This window comes from Oncorhynchus clarkii, chromosome 10, assembly GCF_045791955.1.
Source record: "Oncorhynchus clarkii lewisi isolate Uvic-CL-2024 chromosome 10, UVic_Ocla_1.0, whole genome shotgun sequence".
Lineage (NCBI taxonomy): Eukaryota > Metazoa > Chordata > Actinopteri > Salmoniformes > Salmonidae > Oncorhynchus > Oncorhynchus clarkii.
Window position 1 is genome coordinate 79,059,607 of NC_092156.1, and position 16,394 is coordinate 79,076,000.

Below are 16,394 nucleotides of genomic sequence, written 5' to 3' on the forward strand. Positions count from 1 at the left end.
CACTGTTCCTAGACCAGTTTAACCCACTGTTCCTAGACCAGTTAACCCACTGTTCCTAGATCAGTTAACCCACTGTTCCTAGACCAGTTAACCAGCTGTTCCACTGTTCCTAGACCAGTTTACCCACTGTTCCACTGTTCCTAGACCAGTTAACCCACTGTTCCTAGACCAGTTAACCCATTGTTCCTAGACCAGTTAACCCACTGTTCCTAGACCAGTTAACCCACTGTTCCACTGTTCCTAGACCAGTTTAACCCACTGTTCCACTGTTCCTAGACCAGTTAACCCACTGTTCCACTGTTCCTAGACCAGTTTACCCACTGTTCCTAGACCAGTTAACCCACTGTTCCACTGTTCCTAGACCAGTTTACCCACTGTTCCTTTCTATTTACAGTAGAAAGGGTTTGACTGGTAGTGTATTTACAGTAGAAAGGGTTTGACTGGTAGGGTATTTACAGTAAAACGGTTGACTCGTAGGGTCTTACTGTAGAAAGGGTTTGGAAAAAGGTGATTGATTTTATACAAAAAACAACAAAACTAAACAAAATGGTGGTCAAGTTTGTTCTTTCTAACTGTTGTTTCCATTAGTTGGAATTACATCATCAGGTCTATTTTAGCAACACACACTAGCCTATCATTTATAGTCTTTATACTTTATATGACATTCTAATAATAAGGATTTAAATAATGAATATAATTGATCTGAAATTCTAGTAATACAAACCGTGGACCGAGAGACTGAAAAACTCAAGGCCATCAGACTGTTTAACAGCCATCACTAACATTGAGTGGATGCTGCCAACATACTGACTCAAATCTCTGGCCACTTTAATAATTAAAAACTGCATGTAATAAATGTATCACTTGACACTAAATAACGCCACTTTATATAATGTTTACATACCCTACATTACTCATCTCATATGTATATACTGTACTCTATACCATCTACTGCATCTTGCCTATGCCGCTCGGCCATCACTCATTCATATATCTTTATGTACATATTCTTTATCCCTTTACACTTGTGTGTATGAGGTAGTAGTTGTGGAATTGTTAGTTAGATTACTTGTTGGTTATTACTGCATTGTCGGAACTAGAAGCACAAGCATTTCGCTACACTCACATTAACATCTGCTAACCATGTGACCAATAACATCTGCTAACCATGTGACCAATAACATCTGCTAACCATGTGACCAATAACATCTGCTAACCATGTGACCAATAACATCTGCTAACCATTTGACCAATAACATCTGCTAACCATGTGACCAATAACATCTGCTAACCATGTGACCAATAACATCTGCTAACCATGTGACCATTAACATCTGCTAACCATGTGACCAATAACATCTGCTAACCATGTGACCAATAACATCTGTTAACCATGTGACCAATAACATCTGCTAACCATGTGACATATAACATCTGCTAACCATGTGACCATTAACATCTGCTAACCATGTGACCATTAACATCTGCTAACCATGTGACCAATAACATCTGCTAACCATGTGACCAATAACATCTGTTAACCATGTGACCAATAACATCTGCTAACCATGTGACATATAACATCTGCTAACCATGTGACCATTAACATCTGCTAACCATGTGACCAATAACATCTGCTAACCATGTGACCAATAACATCTGCTAACCATGTGACCAATAACATCTGCTAACCATGTGACCAATAACATCTGCTAACCATGTGACATATAACATCTGCTAACCATGTGACCAATAACATCTGCTAACCATGTGACATATGACATCTGCTAACCATGTGACCATTAACATCTGCTAACCATGTGACCAATAACATCTGCTAACCATGTGACCAATAACATCTGCTAACCATGCGACCAATAACATCTGCTAACCATGTGACCATTAACATCTGCTAACCATGTGACCAATAACATCTGCTAACCATGTGACCAATAACATCTGCTAACCATGTGACCAATAACATCTGCTAACCATGTGACCAATAACATCTGCTAACCATGTGACCAATAACATCTGCTAACCATGCGACCAATAACATCTGTTAACCATGTGACCAATAACATCTGTATTTATATAGCCCTTCGTACATCAGCTGATATCTCAAAGTGCTGTACAGAAACCCAGCCTAAAACCCCAAACAGCAAACAATGCAGGTGTAGAAGCACGGTGGCTAGGAAAAACTCCCTAGAAAGGCCAATAACATCTGCTAACCATGTGACCAATAACATCTGCTAACCATGTGACCAATAACATCTGCTAACCATGTGACCAATAACATCTGCTAACCATGTGACCAATAACATCTGCTAACCATGTGACCAATAACATCTGCTAACCATGTGACCTATAAAGTCGGATGTGATTTGATGTTCTGGACCTACCAGTCATCTGCTAACCATGTGACCTATAAAGTCGGATGTGATTTGATGTTCTGGACCTACCAGTCATCTGCTAACCATGTGACCTATAAAGTCGGATGTGATTTGATGTTCTGGACCTACCAGTCATCTGCTAACCATGTGACCTATAAAGTCGGATGTGATTTGATGTTCTGGACCTACCAGTCATCTGCTAACCATGTGACCTATAAAGTCGGATGTGATTTGATGTTCTGGACCTACCAGTCATCTGCTAACCATGTGACCTATAAAGTCGGATGTGATTTGATGTTCTGGACCTACCAGTCATCTGCTAACCATGTGACCTATAAAGTCGGATGTGATTTGATGTTCTGGACCTACCAGTCATCTGCTAACCATGTGACCTATAAAGTCGGATGTGATTTGATGTTCTGGACCTACCAGTCATCTGCTAACCATGTGACCTATAAAGTCGGATGTGATTTGATGTTCTGGACCTACCAGTCATCTGCTAACCATGTGACCTATAAAGTCGGATGTGATTTGATGTTCTGGACCTACCAGTCATCTGCTAACCATGTGACCAATAACATCTGCTAACCATGTGACCTATAAAGTCGGATGTGATTTGATGTTCTGGACCTACCAGTCATCTGCTAACCATGTGACCTATAAAGTCGGATGTGATTTGATGTTCTGGACCTACCAGTCATCTGCTAACCATGTGACCTATAAAGTCGGATGTGATTTGATGTTCTGGACCTACCAGTCATCTGCTAACCATGTGACCTATAAAGTCGGATGTGATTTGATGTTCTGGACCTACCAGTCATCTGCTAACCATGTGACCTATAAAGTCGGATGTGATTTGATGTTCTGGACCTACCAGTCATCTGCTAACCATGTGACCTATAAAGTCGGATGTGATTTGATGTTCTGGACCTACCAGTCATCTGCTAACCATGTGAGGGAGGGAGGGAGGGAGGGAGGGAGGGAGGGAGGGAGAGCGGGAGGGGGAGAAAAAGAATGAGAGAGAGAGGTAGAAGATAAATATACTGTATATATGTTTGAAAAAGAGGGAGGGAGGGAGGGAGGGATGTGGATCAGTGCAGAGAGAGAGAGAGAGAGAAAGAGAGAGAGGTGTGTCTCAGCGCAAAGAGAGAGAGAGAGATGTGGCCCAGTGCAGAGAGAGAGAGAGAGAAAGATGTGGCAGAGAGATAGAGGTGTGCAGAGAGATAGAGGTGTGACTCAGTGCAGAGAGAGAGATGTGGCTCAGTGCAGAGAGAGAGAGAGGTGTGGCTCAGTGCAGAGAGAGAGAGAGAGGTGTGGCTCAGTGCAGAGAGACAGAGAGAGATGTGGCTCAGTGCAGAGAGAGAGAGATGTGGCTCAGTGCAGAGAGAGAGAGAGATGTGGCTCAGTGCAGAGAGAGAGAGAGAGGTGTGGCTCAGTGCAGAGAGACAGAGAGAGATGTGGCTCAGTGCAGAGAGAGAGAGATGTGGCTCAGTGCAGAGAGAGAGAGAGATGTGGCTCAGTGCAGAGAGAGAGAGGTGTGGCTCAGCGCAGAGAGAGAGAGAGAGATGTGGCTCAGTGCAGAGAGAGAGAGATGTGGCTCAGTGCAGAGAGAGAGAGAGATGTGGCTCAGTGCAGAGAGAGATAGGTGTGGCTCAGCGCAGAGAGAGAGAGGTGGCTCAGTGCAGAGAGAGAGATGTGGCTCAGTGCAGAGAGAGAGAGATGTGGCTCAGTGCAGAGAGAGAGAGATGTGGCTCAGTGCAGAGAGAGAGAGATGTGGCTCAGTCCAGAGAGAGAGAGATGTGGCTCAGTGCAGAGGATGAGAGATGTGGCTCAGTGCAGAGGGAGAGAGATGTGGCTCAGTGCAGAGGAAGAGAGAGATGTGGCTCAGTGCAGAGGGAGAGAGAGGTGTGGCTCAGTGCAGAGGGAGAGAGAGATGTGGCTCAGTGCAGAGAGAGAGAGAGATGTGGCTCAGTGCAGAGGGAGAGAGATGTGGCTCAGTGCAGAGGGAGATAGTTCTATCCCTTTACTATCCCTTAAATATCAGATACAGTATGTTACTGTGGTCAACTATCCCTTTAATATCAGATACAGTATGTTACGGTGTGATTTAGGTCAACTACCCCTTTAATATCAGATACAGTATGTTACGGTGTGATTTATGTCAACTATCCCTTTAATATCAGATACAGTATGTTACTGTGGCCAACTATCCCTTTAATATCAGATACAGTATGTTACTGTGGTCAACTGTCCCTTTAATATCAGATACAGTATGTTACTGTGGTCAACTATCCCTTTAATATGAGATACAGTATGTTACTGTGGTCAACTATCCCTTTAATATCAGATACAGTATGTCACTGTGTGATTTAGGTCAACTACCCCTTTAATATCAGATACAGTATGTCACTGTGTGATTTAGGTCAACTACCCCTTTAATATCAGATACAATATGTTACTGTGGTCAACTATCCCTTTAATATCAGATACAGTATGTTACGGTGTGATTTAGGTCAACTGTCCCTTTAATATCAGATACAGTATGTTACTGTGGTCAACTATCCCTTTAATATCAGATACAGTATGTTACGGTGTGATTTAGGTCAACTATCCCTTTAATATCAGATACAGTATGTTACTGTGGTCAACTATCCCTTTAATATCAGATACAGTATGTTACTGTGGTCAACTATCCCTTTAATATCAGATACAGTATGTTACTGTGGTCAACTATCCCTTTAATATCCGATACAGTATGTTACGGTGTGATTTAGGTCAACTATCCCTTTAATATCAGATACAGTATGTTACTGTGGTCAACTATCCCTTTAATATCAGATACAGTATGTTACTGTGGTCAACTATCCCTTTAATATCAGATACAGTATGTTACTGTGGTCAACTATCCCTTTAATATCAGATACAGTATGTTACTGTGGTCAACTATCCCTTTAATATCAGATACAGTATGTTACGGTGTGATTTAGGTCAACTATCCCTTTAATATCAGATACAGTATGTTACTGTGGTCAACTATCCCTTTAATATCAGATACAGTATGTTACTGTGGTCAACTATCCCTGTAATATCAGATACAGTATGTTACGGTGTGATTTAGGTCAACTATCCCTTTAATATCAGATACAGTATGTTACTGTGGTCAACTATCCCTTTAATATCAGATACAGTATGTTACTGTGGTCAACTATCCCTTTAATATCAGATACAGTATGTTACTGTGGTCAACTATCCCTTTAATATCCGATACAGTATGTTACTGTGGTCAACTATCCCTTTAATATCAGATACAGTATGTTACTGTGGTCAACTATCCCTTTAATATCAGATACAGTATGTTACTGTGGTCAACTATCCCTTTAATATCAGATACAGTATGTTACTGTGGTCAACTATCGATTTAATATCAGATACAGTATGTTACGGTGTGATTTATGTCAACTATCTCTTTAATATCAGATACAGTATGTTACTGTGGCCAACTATCCCTTTAGTATCAGATACAGTATGTTACGGTGTGATTTATGTCAACTATCCCTTTAATATCAGACACAGTATGTTACTGTGGTCAACTATCCCTTTAATATCAGATACAGTATGTTACGGTGTGATTTATGTCAACTACCCCTTTAATATCAGATACAGTATGTTACTGTGGTCAACCATCCCTTTAATATCAGATACAGTATGTTACTGTGGTCAACTATCCCTTTAATATCAGATACAGTATGTTACTGTGGTCAACTGTCCCTTTAATATCAGATACAGTATGTTACTGTGGTCAACTGTCCCTTTAATATCAGATACAGTATGTTACTGTGGTCAACTATCCCTTTAATATCAGATACAGTATGTTACTGTGGTCAACTGTCCCTTTAATATCAGATACAGTATGTTACTGTGGTCAACTATCCCTTTATAGTGGCAGATGCTCTTTTGGCACAGACACACACACACACACACCTAAACACACACATACAAACACACCTAAACACACACATACAAACACACCTAAACACACACATACAAACACACCTAAACACACACACACACACACACCTAAACACACATAAACACACACACACACACACACACTACCCCATCAGTATTCTTGTGTGATCTGTATTCCGGATCGGTTCTCTGATCCATCAAACTCTCTGTTTGTATGTACGGCAACCCTCAGCATTAAAGAGAGGCTTCTGTCACACACACACACACACACACACACACACACACACACACACACACACACACACACACACACACACACACACACACACACACACACACACACACACACACACACACACGCACACTCTTCTCCCACTCTGACTTCACTTAGTCTCTGTTTCTCTGCTGCCATCTGGGAGCTGTTAGGAGATCTGCAAAAAGGCTCTAGTTGCAGTCTGTAGTTGGTCTGTAGTTGGTCTGTAGTTAGTCTGTAGTTAGTCTGTAGTTACAGTCTGTAGTTTGTCTGTAGTTTGTCTGTACTTTGTCTGCAGTTAGTCTGTAGTTAGTATGTAGTTTACAGTGTGTAGTTAGTCTGTAGTTTAGAGTCTGTAGTTAGTCTGTAGTTAGTCTGTAGTTAGTCTGTAGTTTACAGTCTGTAGTTAGTCTGTAGTTAGTCTGTAGTTTACAGTCTGTAGTTAGTCTGTAGTTAGTCTGTAATTAGTCTGTAGTTAGTCTGTAGTTAGTCTGTAGTTTATAGTCTGTAGTTTACCGTCTGTAGTTTACCGTCTGTAGTTACAGTGTAGTTTACAGTCTGTAGATAGTCTGTAGTTTACAGTCTGTAGTTAGTCTGTAGATTACCTTTTATAGTTAACAGTCTGTAGTTAGTCTGTAGTTAGTCTGTAGTTTACAGTCTGTAGTTACAGTCTGTAGTTTACAGTCTGTAGTTTACAGTCTGTAGTTAGTCTGTAGTTAGTCTGTAGTTTACCGTCTGTAGTTACAGTCTGTAGTTTACAGTCTGTAGATAGTCTGTAGTTTACAGTCTGTATTTAGTCTGTAGTTAGTCTGTAGTTTACCATCTGTAGTTACAGTCTGTAGTTTACCGTCTGTAGTTAGTCTGTAGATAGTCTGTAGTTAGTATGTAGTTAGTCTGTAGTTAGTCTGTAGTTTACAGTCTGTAGTTAGTCTGTAGTTTACCGTCTTTAGTTAGTCTGTAGTTAGTCTGTAGTTAGTCTGTAGTTAAAAGTCTGTAGTTTGTCTGTCGTTACAGTCTGTAGTTACAGTCTGTAGTTAGTCTGTAGTTTACAGTCTGTAGTTTACAGTCTGTAGTTAGTCTGTAGTTTACAGTCTGTAGTTTACAGTCTGTAGTTGCAGTCTGTAGATAGTCTGTAGTTTACAGTCTGTAGTTAGTCTGAAGTTAGTCTGTATTTTACAGTCTGTAGTTAGTCTGTAGTTTACAGTCTGTAGTTAGTCTGTAGTTTACAGTCTGTAGTTAGTCTGTAGTTACAGTGTGTAGATTACAGTCTGTAGTTTACAGTCTGTAGTTAGTCTGTAGTTAGTCTGTAGTTTACAGTCTGTAGATAGTCTGTAGTTACAGTCTGTAGTTACAGTCTGTAGTTAACAGTCTGTAGTTAGTCTGTAGTTAGTCTGTAGTTACAGTCTGTAGTTACAGTCTGTAGTTTACAGTCTGTAGTTTACAGTCTGTAGTTAGTCTGTAGTTTACAGTCTGTAGTTGCGGTCTGTAGTTGCGGTCAGGGTGTTAGTGTCATTGTTGCATGAAGAAGTGGACCAAAGCTCAGCGTGGTAAGTGTTCATGATTTATTAAAAGAACTGAACACGGAATAGAGAACGAATAGAGAACGAACGAAACCAAAACAGTTCTGTCTGGTGCAGAAACACAAAAACAGAAAACAACTACCCACAAAACACAGGTGGGAAAAGGCTACCTAAGTATGATTCTCAATCAGAGACAACGATAGACAGCTAGCTGCCTCTGATTGAGAACCATACCCGGCCAAAACACAGGTGGGAAAAGGGCTGCCTAAGTATGATTCTCAATCAATCAGAGACAACGACAGCCTCTGATTGAGAACCACACCCGGCCAAACAACACAGAAATAGAAAACATAGAAACACAAAACATAGAATGCCCACCCCAACTCACGCCCTGACTAAACCAACAAAGAGACATAAAAAGGATCTCTAAGGTCAGGGCGGGACACAGGGTTTGGGTCCCAACTATTGTTCCTTTCTCCAGAAGTGTGCCCTTTTTTCACTTCCCTTCATGCATTTACAAGGCGATGACTCCCTCAAACCATCCCGACACCGATCCAATGGTTTTAGATGATTGGGGAGTAGAGTAGACTTCAGGAGGAAGGGACCATCACAGGGTGAACTAGGACTTCTATATTCAGATGATGAGTGGGGAGTAGAGTAGACTTCAGGAGGAAGGGAACATCACAGGGTGAACTAGGACTTCTATATTCAGATGATGAGTGGGGAGTAGAGTAGACTTCAGGAGGAAGGGAACATCACAGGGTGAACTAGGACTTCAGGAGGAAGGGAACATCACAGGGTGAACTAGGACTTCTATATTCAGATGATGAGTGGGGAGTAGAGTAGACTTCAGGAGGAAGGGAACATCACAGGGTGAACTAGGACTTCTATATTCAGATGATGAGTGGGGAGTAGAGTAGACTTCAGGAGGAAGGGAACATTGCAGGGTGAACTAGGACTTCTATATTCAGATGATGAGTGGGGAGTAGAGTAGACTTCAGGAGGAAGGGACCATCACAGGGTGAACTAGGACTTCTATATTCAGATGATGAGTGGGGAGTAGAGTAGACTTCAGGAGGAAGGGAACATCACAGGGTGAACTAGGACTTCTATATTCAGATGGAACATGACAGGGTGAACTAGGACTTCTACATTCAGATGGAACATCACAGGGTGAACTAGGACTTCTATATTCAGATGATGAGTGGGGAGTAGAGTAGACTTCAGGAGGAAGGGAACATCACAGGGTGAACTAGGACTTCTACATTCAGATGATGAGTGGGGAGTAGAGTAGACTTCAGGAGGAAGGGAACATCACGGGGTGAACTAGGACTTCTATATTCAGATGATGAGTGGGGAGTAGAGTAGACTTCAGGAGGAAGGGAACATCACAGGGTGAACTAGGACTTCTATATTCAGATGATGAGTGGGGAGTAGAGTAGACTTCAGGAGGAAGGGACCATCACAGGGTGAACTAGGACTTCTACATTCAGATGATGAGGAAATAGTTGTTGAATTCAACAGTGGAGTCAACTTCCTTCTTCCTGTGTGTCCTCCCCCCCTTCCAGATAAGTGTGTTTATGACCCACCTGTCAAACTACGGCAATGACCGTCTGGGTCTGTACACATTCCTCCACCTGGCTGACTTCCTCTCTACCTGGACACACCTCCAGCTAGACACTCTACCTCCTCTGCAGCTGGCCCAAAGATACTTCACCCTGTTCCCGCAGCAGAGACAGCCTCTCTGGCAGGTAACCTCTAACCCCTGACCTCCTCTACAACTGGCCCAGAAACACAGAGTGTGTGTGTGTGTGTGTGTGTGTGTGTGTGTGTGTGTGTGTGTGTGTGTGTGTGTGTGTGTGTGTGTGTGTGTGTGTGTGTGTGTGTGTGTGTGTGTGTGTGTGTGTCTTTCTCTCTCTGTAGAACCCGTGTGATGACAAGAGGCACAGAGACATCTGGTCCAAGGAGAAGACCTGTGGTAGGCTGCCCAAGGCTCTCGTCATCGGACCACAGAAGACAGGTACACACACACACAAATATGCACAAACACACACACACACACACTAGTTATATCCACGGCTTGAATAGAGAGAACATTAGGGTCTGGTCTCAGATTCACAGTGTGTTTTCTATATTAGCAGGTTAGGGTCTCAGATTCACAGTGTATTTTCTATATTAGCAGGTTAGGGTCTCAGATTCACAGTGTGTTTTATATATTAGCAGGTTAGGGTCTCAGATTCACAGTGTGTTTTCTATATTAGCAGGTTAGGGTCTCAGATTCACAGTGTGTTTTATATATTAGCAGGTTAGGGTCTCAGATTCACAGTGTGTTTTCTATATTAGCAGGTTAGGGTCTCAGATTCACAGTGTGTTTTCTATATTAGCAGGTTAGGGTCTGGTCTCAGATTCACAGTGTGTTTTCTATATTAGCAGGTTAGGGTCTCAGATTCACAGTGTGTTTTCTATATTAGCAGGTTAGGGTCTGGTCTCAGATTCACAGTGTGTTTTCTATATTAGCAGGTTAGGGTCTCAGATTCACAGTGTATTTTATATATTAGCAGGTTAGGGTCTCAGATTCACAGTGTATTTTATATATTAGCAGGTTAGGGTCTGGTCTCAGATTCACAGTGTGTTTTCTATATTAGCAGGTTAGGGTCTCAGATTCACAGTGTGTTTTCTATATTAGCAGGTTAGGGTCTCAGATTCACAGTGTATTTTATATATTAGCAGGTTAGGGTCTGGTCTCAGATTCACAGTGTGTTTTCTATATTAGCAGGTTAGGGTCTCAGATTCACAGTGTATTTTCTATATTAGCAGGTTAGGGTCTCAGATTCACAGTGTGTTTTCTATATTAGCAGGTTAGGGTCTGGGTCTCAGATTCACAGTGTGTTTTCTATATTAACAGGTCTGGGTCTCAGATTCACAGTGTGTTTTCTATATTAACAGGTTAGGGTCTCAGATTCACAGTGTGTTTTCTATATTAGCAGGTTAGGGTCTGGGTCTCAGATTCACAGTGTGTTTTCTATATTAGCAGGTTAGGGTCTCAGATTCACAGTGTGTTTTCTATATTAGCAGGTTAGGGTCTGGGTCTCAGATTCACAGTGTGTTTTCTATATTAACAGGTCTGGGTCTCAGATTCACAGTGTGTTTTCTATATTAGCAGGTTAGGGTCTCAGATTCACAGTGTGTTTTCTATATTAGCAGGTTAGGGTCTCAGATTCACAGTGTGTTTTCTATATTAACAGGTTAGGGTCTCAGATTCACAGTGTGTTTTCTATATTAACAGGTTAGGGTCTCAGATTCACAGTGTGTTTTCTATATTAGCAGGTTAGGGTCTCAGATTCACAGTGTGTTTTCTATATTAACAGGTTAGGGTCTCAGATTCACAGTGTGTTTTCTATATTAACAGGTTAGGGTCTCAGATTCACAGTGTGTTTTCTATATTAGCAGGTTAGGGTCTCAGATTCACAGTGTGTTTTCTATATTAGCAGGTTAGGGTCTCAGATTCACAGTGTGTTTTCTATATTAACAGGTTAGGGTCTCAGATTCACAGTGTATTTTATATATTAACAGGTTAGGGTCTCAGATTCACAGTGTATTTTCTATATTAACAGGTTAGGGTCTGGGTCTCAGATTCACAGTGTGTTTTCTATATTAACAGGTTAGGGTCTCAGATTCACAGTGTGTTTTCTATATTAACAGGTTAGGGTCTCAGATTCACAGTGTGTTTTCTATATTAACAGGTTAGGGTCTCAGATTCACAGTGTATTTTATATATTAACAGGTTAGGGTCTCAGATTCACAGTGTATTTTCTATATTAACAGGTTAGGGTCTGGGTCTCAGATTCACAGTGTGTTTTCTATATTAACAGGTTAGGGTCTCAGATTCACAGTGTGTTTTCTATATTAGCAGGTTAGGGTCTGGTCTCAGATTCACAGTGTATTTTCTATATTAGCAGGTTAGGGTCTCAGATTCACAGTGTATTTTCTATATTAGCAGGTTAGGGTCTGGGTCTCAGATTCACAGTGTGTTTTCTATATTAGCAGGTTAGGGTCTCTGATTCACAGGGTGTTTTCTATATTAACAGGTTAGGGTCTCAGATTCACAGTGTGTTTTCTATATTAGCAGGTTAGGGTCTGGTCTCAGATTCACAGTGTATTTTCTATATTAGCAGGTTAGGGTCTCAGATTCACAGTGTATTTTCTATATTAGCAGGTTAGGGTCTGGGTCTCAGATTCACAGTGTATTTTCTATATTAGCAGGTTAGGGTCTCAGATTCACAGTGTGTTTTCTATATTAGCAGGTTAGGGTCTCAGATTCACAGTGTGTTTTCTATATTAACAGGTTAGGGTCTCAGATTCACAGTGTGTTTTCTATATTAGCAGGTTAGGTTCTGGTCTCAGATTCACAGTGTATTTTCTATATTAGCAGGTTAGGGTCTCTGATTCACAGTGTGTTTTCTATATTAGCAGGTTAGGGTCTGGTCTCAGATTCACAGTGTATTTTCTATATTAGCAGGTTAGGGTCTCAGATTCACAGTGTATTTTCTATATTAGCAGGTTAGGGTCTGGGTCTCAGATTCACAGTGTGTTTTCTATATTAACAGGTCAGGGTCTCTGATTCACAGTGTGTTTTCTATATTAACAGGTTAGGGTCTCAGATTCACAGTGTGTTTTCTATATTAGCAGGTTAGGGTCTCAGATTCACAGTGTGTTTTCTATATTAGCAGGTTAGGGTCTCAGATTCACAGTGTGTTTTCTATATTAGCAGGTTAGGGTCTGGTCTCAGATTCACAGTGTATTTTCTATATTAGCAGGTTAGGGTCTCTGATTCACAGTGTGTTTTCTATATTAACAGGTTAGGGTCTCAGATTCACAGTGTATTTTCTATATTAGCAGGTTAGGGTCTCAGATTCTCATTTTATCACAGTCGGCCGTTTGAGTTATTAGCAATTGCGAGCGGGTGAACAAACAGCTGACCCCTGCATCACTTAATACACACACACACACACATTAATACACACACACACACTCACACACACACACACACACACGCACGCACGCACGCACGCACTGCACTTTGGCTGCTTGGTACCAGAGTCACATCTACTCCCTGATTGGCCAGGGGGTCGTTGTTAGGGGCCCATAGCGACAGCAGGCGTTTGACAAGGAAGATATATTTAACATCTCTGAGTTAGTATCTTTCTCTCTCTCTCTCTCTCTCTCTCTCTCTCTCTCTCTCTCTCTCTCTGTCTCTCTCTCTCTCTCTCTGTCTCTCTCTCTCTCTCTCTGTCTCTCTCTGTCTCTCTCTGTCTCTCTCTGTCTCTCTCTCTCTCTCTCTGTCTCTCTCTCGCTCTCTCTCTCTCTCTCTGTCTCTCTCTGTCTCTCTCTCTCTCTCTCTGTCTCTCTCTCTCTCTGTCTCTCTCTCTCTGTCTCTCTCTCTCTCTCTCTGTCTCTCTCTCTCTCTCTCTCTTTCTGTCTCTCTCTCTTGACCTCTCCTTCACTGTCTCTCTCATTGTTCACCTGGTGAGATTAGAGAGATTACAGAGACAAGAGAAGACAAGAGAAGAGAAGAGCAGAGAAGAGAAGAGAGAGATAATGAGAGAGAGAGAGACTTGGTTATTGTTGCTACAATATGTACATTGTCGCATCACGCAAATAAAGCAAATTTAATTGAATTGAATTGAGAGACAGGGAGAGACAGGGAGAGGGGGGGGAGAGAGAGGGAGTAATAGTAGAGAGAGAGAGTAGTAGAGAGAGAGTAGTAGAGAGAGAGAGTAGTAGAGAGAGTGAGAGTAGTAGAGAGAGAGTAGTAGAGAGAGAGTAGTAGAGAGAGAGAGAGTAGTAGAGAGAGAGAGTAGTAGAGAGGGTAAAGCTCAGTGCATCAACCTTGGGAGAGAGAGAGAGAGTAGTAGAGAGAGAGAGTAATAGAGAGAGAGTAGTAGAGAGAGAGAGAGTAGAGAGAGAGAGTAGTAGAGAGAGAGAGTAGAGAGAGAGAGAGTAGAGAGAGAGAGAGTAGTAGAGAGAGAGAGAGTAGAGAGAGAGAGTAGTAGAGAGAGAGAGAGTAGTAGAGAGAGAGAGAGTAGTAGAGAGAGAGTAGTAGAGAGAGAGAGTAGTAGAGAGAGAGAGTAGTAGAGAGAGAGAGAGAGTAGTAGAGAGAGAGAGTAGATAGAGAGAGTAGTAGAGAGAGAGTAGTAGAGAGAGAGAGTAGTAGAGAGAGAGAGAGTAGAGAGAGAGAGTAGTAGAGAGAGAGAGAGTAATAGAGAGAGAGTAGTAGAGAGAGAGAGAGTAGAGAGAGAGAGTAGTAGAGAGAGAGAGAGTAGTAGTAGAGAGAGAGAGAGTAGAGAGAGAGAGAGTAGAGAGAGAGTAGTAGAGAGAGAGAGTAGTAGAGAGAGAGAGTAGTAGAGAGAGAGAGTAGTAGAGAGAGAGAGTAATAGAGAGAGAGTAGAGAGAGAGAGTAGTAGAGAGAGAGAGAGTAATAGAGAGAGAGTAGTAGAGAGAGAGAGAGAGTAGTAGAGAGAGAGTAGTAGAGAGAGAGAGTAGTAGAGAGAGAGAGTAGTAGAGAGAGAGAGTAGAGAGAGAGAGTAGTAGAGAGAGAGAGTAGAGAGAGAGAGAGTAGAGAGAGAGAGTAGTAGAGAGAGAGATAGTAGAGAGAGAGAGTAGTAGAGAGAGAGAGAGTAGTAGAGAGAGAGAGTAGTAGAGAGAGAGTAGTAGAGAGAGAGTAGTAGAGAGAGAGTAGTAGAGAGAGAGAGAGAGTAGTAGAGAGAGAGAGAGTAGATAGAGAGAGTAGTAGAGAGAGAGTAGTAGAGAGAGAGAGTAGTAGAGAGAGAGAGTAGAGAGAGAGTAGTAGAGAGAGAGAGTAATAGAGAGAGAGTAGTAGAGAGAGAGAGAGTAGAGAGAGAGAGTAGTAGAGAGAGAGAGAGTAGAGAGAGAGAGAGTAGAGAGAGAGAGTAGTAGAGAGAGAGAGAGTAGAGAGAGAGAGTAGTAGAGAGAGAGAGTAGAGAGAGAGAGAGTAGTAGAGAGAGAGAGAGTAGATAGAGAGAGTAGTAGAGAGAGAGTAGTAGAGAGAGAGAGTAGAGAGAGAGAGAGTAGAGAGAGAGTAGTAGAGAGAGAGTAATAGAGAGAGAGTAGTAGAGAGAGAGAGAGTAGAGAGAGAGTAGTAGAGAGAGAGAGAGTAGAGAGAGAGTAGAGAGAGAGAGTAGTAGAGAGAGAGAGAGTAGAGAGAGAGAGTAGTAGAGAGAGAGAGAGTAGTAGAGAGAGAGGGAGTAGATAGAGAGAGTAGTAGAGAGAGAGTAGTAGAGAGAGAGAGTAGTAGAGAGAGAGAGAGTAGAGAGAGAGAGTAATAGAGAGAGAGAGAGTAGTAGAGAGAGAGAGTAATAGAGAGAGTAGTAGAGAGAGAGAGACAGTAATAGAGAGAGAGTAGTAGAGAGAGAGAGAGTAGAGAGAGAGAGTAGTAGAGAGAGAGAGTAGTAGAGAGAGAGTAATAGAGAGAGAGTAGTAGAGAGAGAGAGAGTAGAGAGAGAGAGAGTGGTAGAGAGAGAGAGTAGTAGAGAGAGAGAGTAGTAGAGAGAGAGAGTAGTAGAGAGAGAGTGTAATAGAGAGAGAGTAGAGAGAGAGAGTAGTAGAGAGAGAGAGTAATAGAGAGAGAGTAGTAGAGAGAGAGAGAGTAGTAGAGAGAGAGTAGAGAGAGAGAGAGAGTAGTAGAGAGAGAGTAGTAGAGAGAGAGAGTAGAGAGAGAGAGAGTAGTAGAGAGAGAGAGTAGTAGAGAGAGAGAGTAGTAGAGAGAGAGAGAGAGTAGTAGAGAGAGAGAGTAGTAGAGAGAGAGAGAGTAGAGAGAGAGAGAGTAGTAGAGAGAGAGAGTAGTAGAGAGAGAGAGAGTAGTAGTAGAGAGAGAGAGTAGAGAGAGTAGTAGAGAGAGAGAGTAGTAGAGAGAGAGAGAGAGTAGTAGAGAGAGAGTAGTAGAGAGAGAGAGAGAGAGAGAGAGAGTAGTAGAGAGAGAGTAGTAGAGAGAGAGAGAGTAGTAGAGAGAGAGAGAGTAGAGAGAGTAGTAGAGAGAGAGAGTAGTAGAGAGAGAGAGTAATAGAGAGAGAGTAGTAGAGAGAGAGAGTAGTAGAGAGAGAGTAGTAGAGAGAGAGAGTAATAGAGAGAGAGTAGTAGAGAGAGAGAGAGTAGAGAGAGAGTAGAGAGAGAGAGAGTAATAGAGAGGGAGTAGTAGAGAGAGAGAGAGTAGAGAGAGAGAGTAGAGAGAGAGAGTAGTAG

General features: G+C 41.9%; 1 protein-coding gene across 1 annotated transcript in view; it reads left to right on the plus strand.

Moving 5' to 3' along the window:
* LOC139419172 (bifunctional heparan sulfate N-deacetylase/N-sulfotransferase 4-like) overlaps positions 1–16,394 on the plus strand; it is a 77,343-nt gene that overhangs the window by 43,827 nt on the left and 17,122 nt on the right. Inside the window, exons 9-10 of the mRNA XM_071169164.1 lie at positions 9,704–9,886; positions 10,059–10,155. Coding sequence (XP_071025265.1) covers positions 9,704–9,886; positions 10,059–10,155 — 280 coding nt within the window. The remainder of the gene's footprint in view (positions 1–9,703; positions 9,887–10,058; positions 10,156–16,394) is intronic.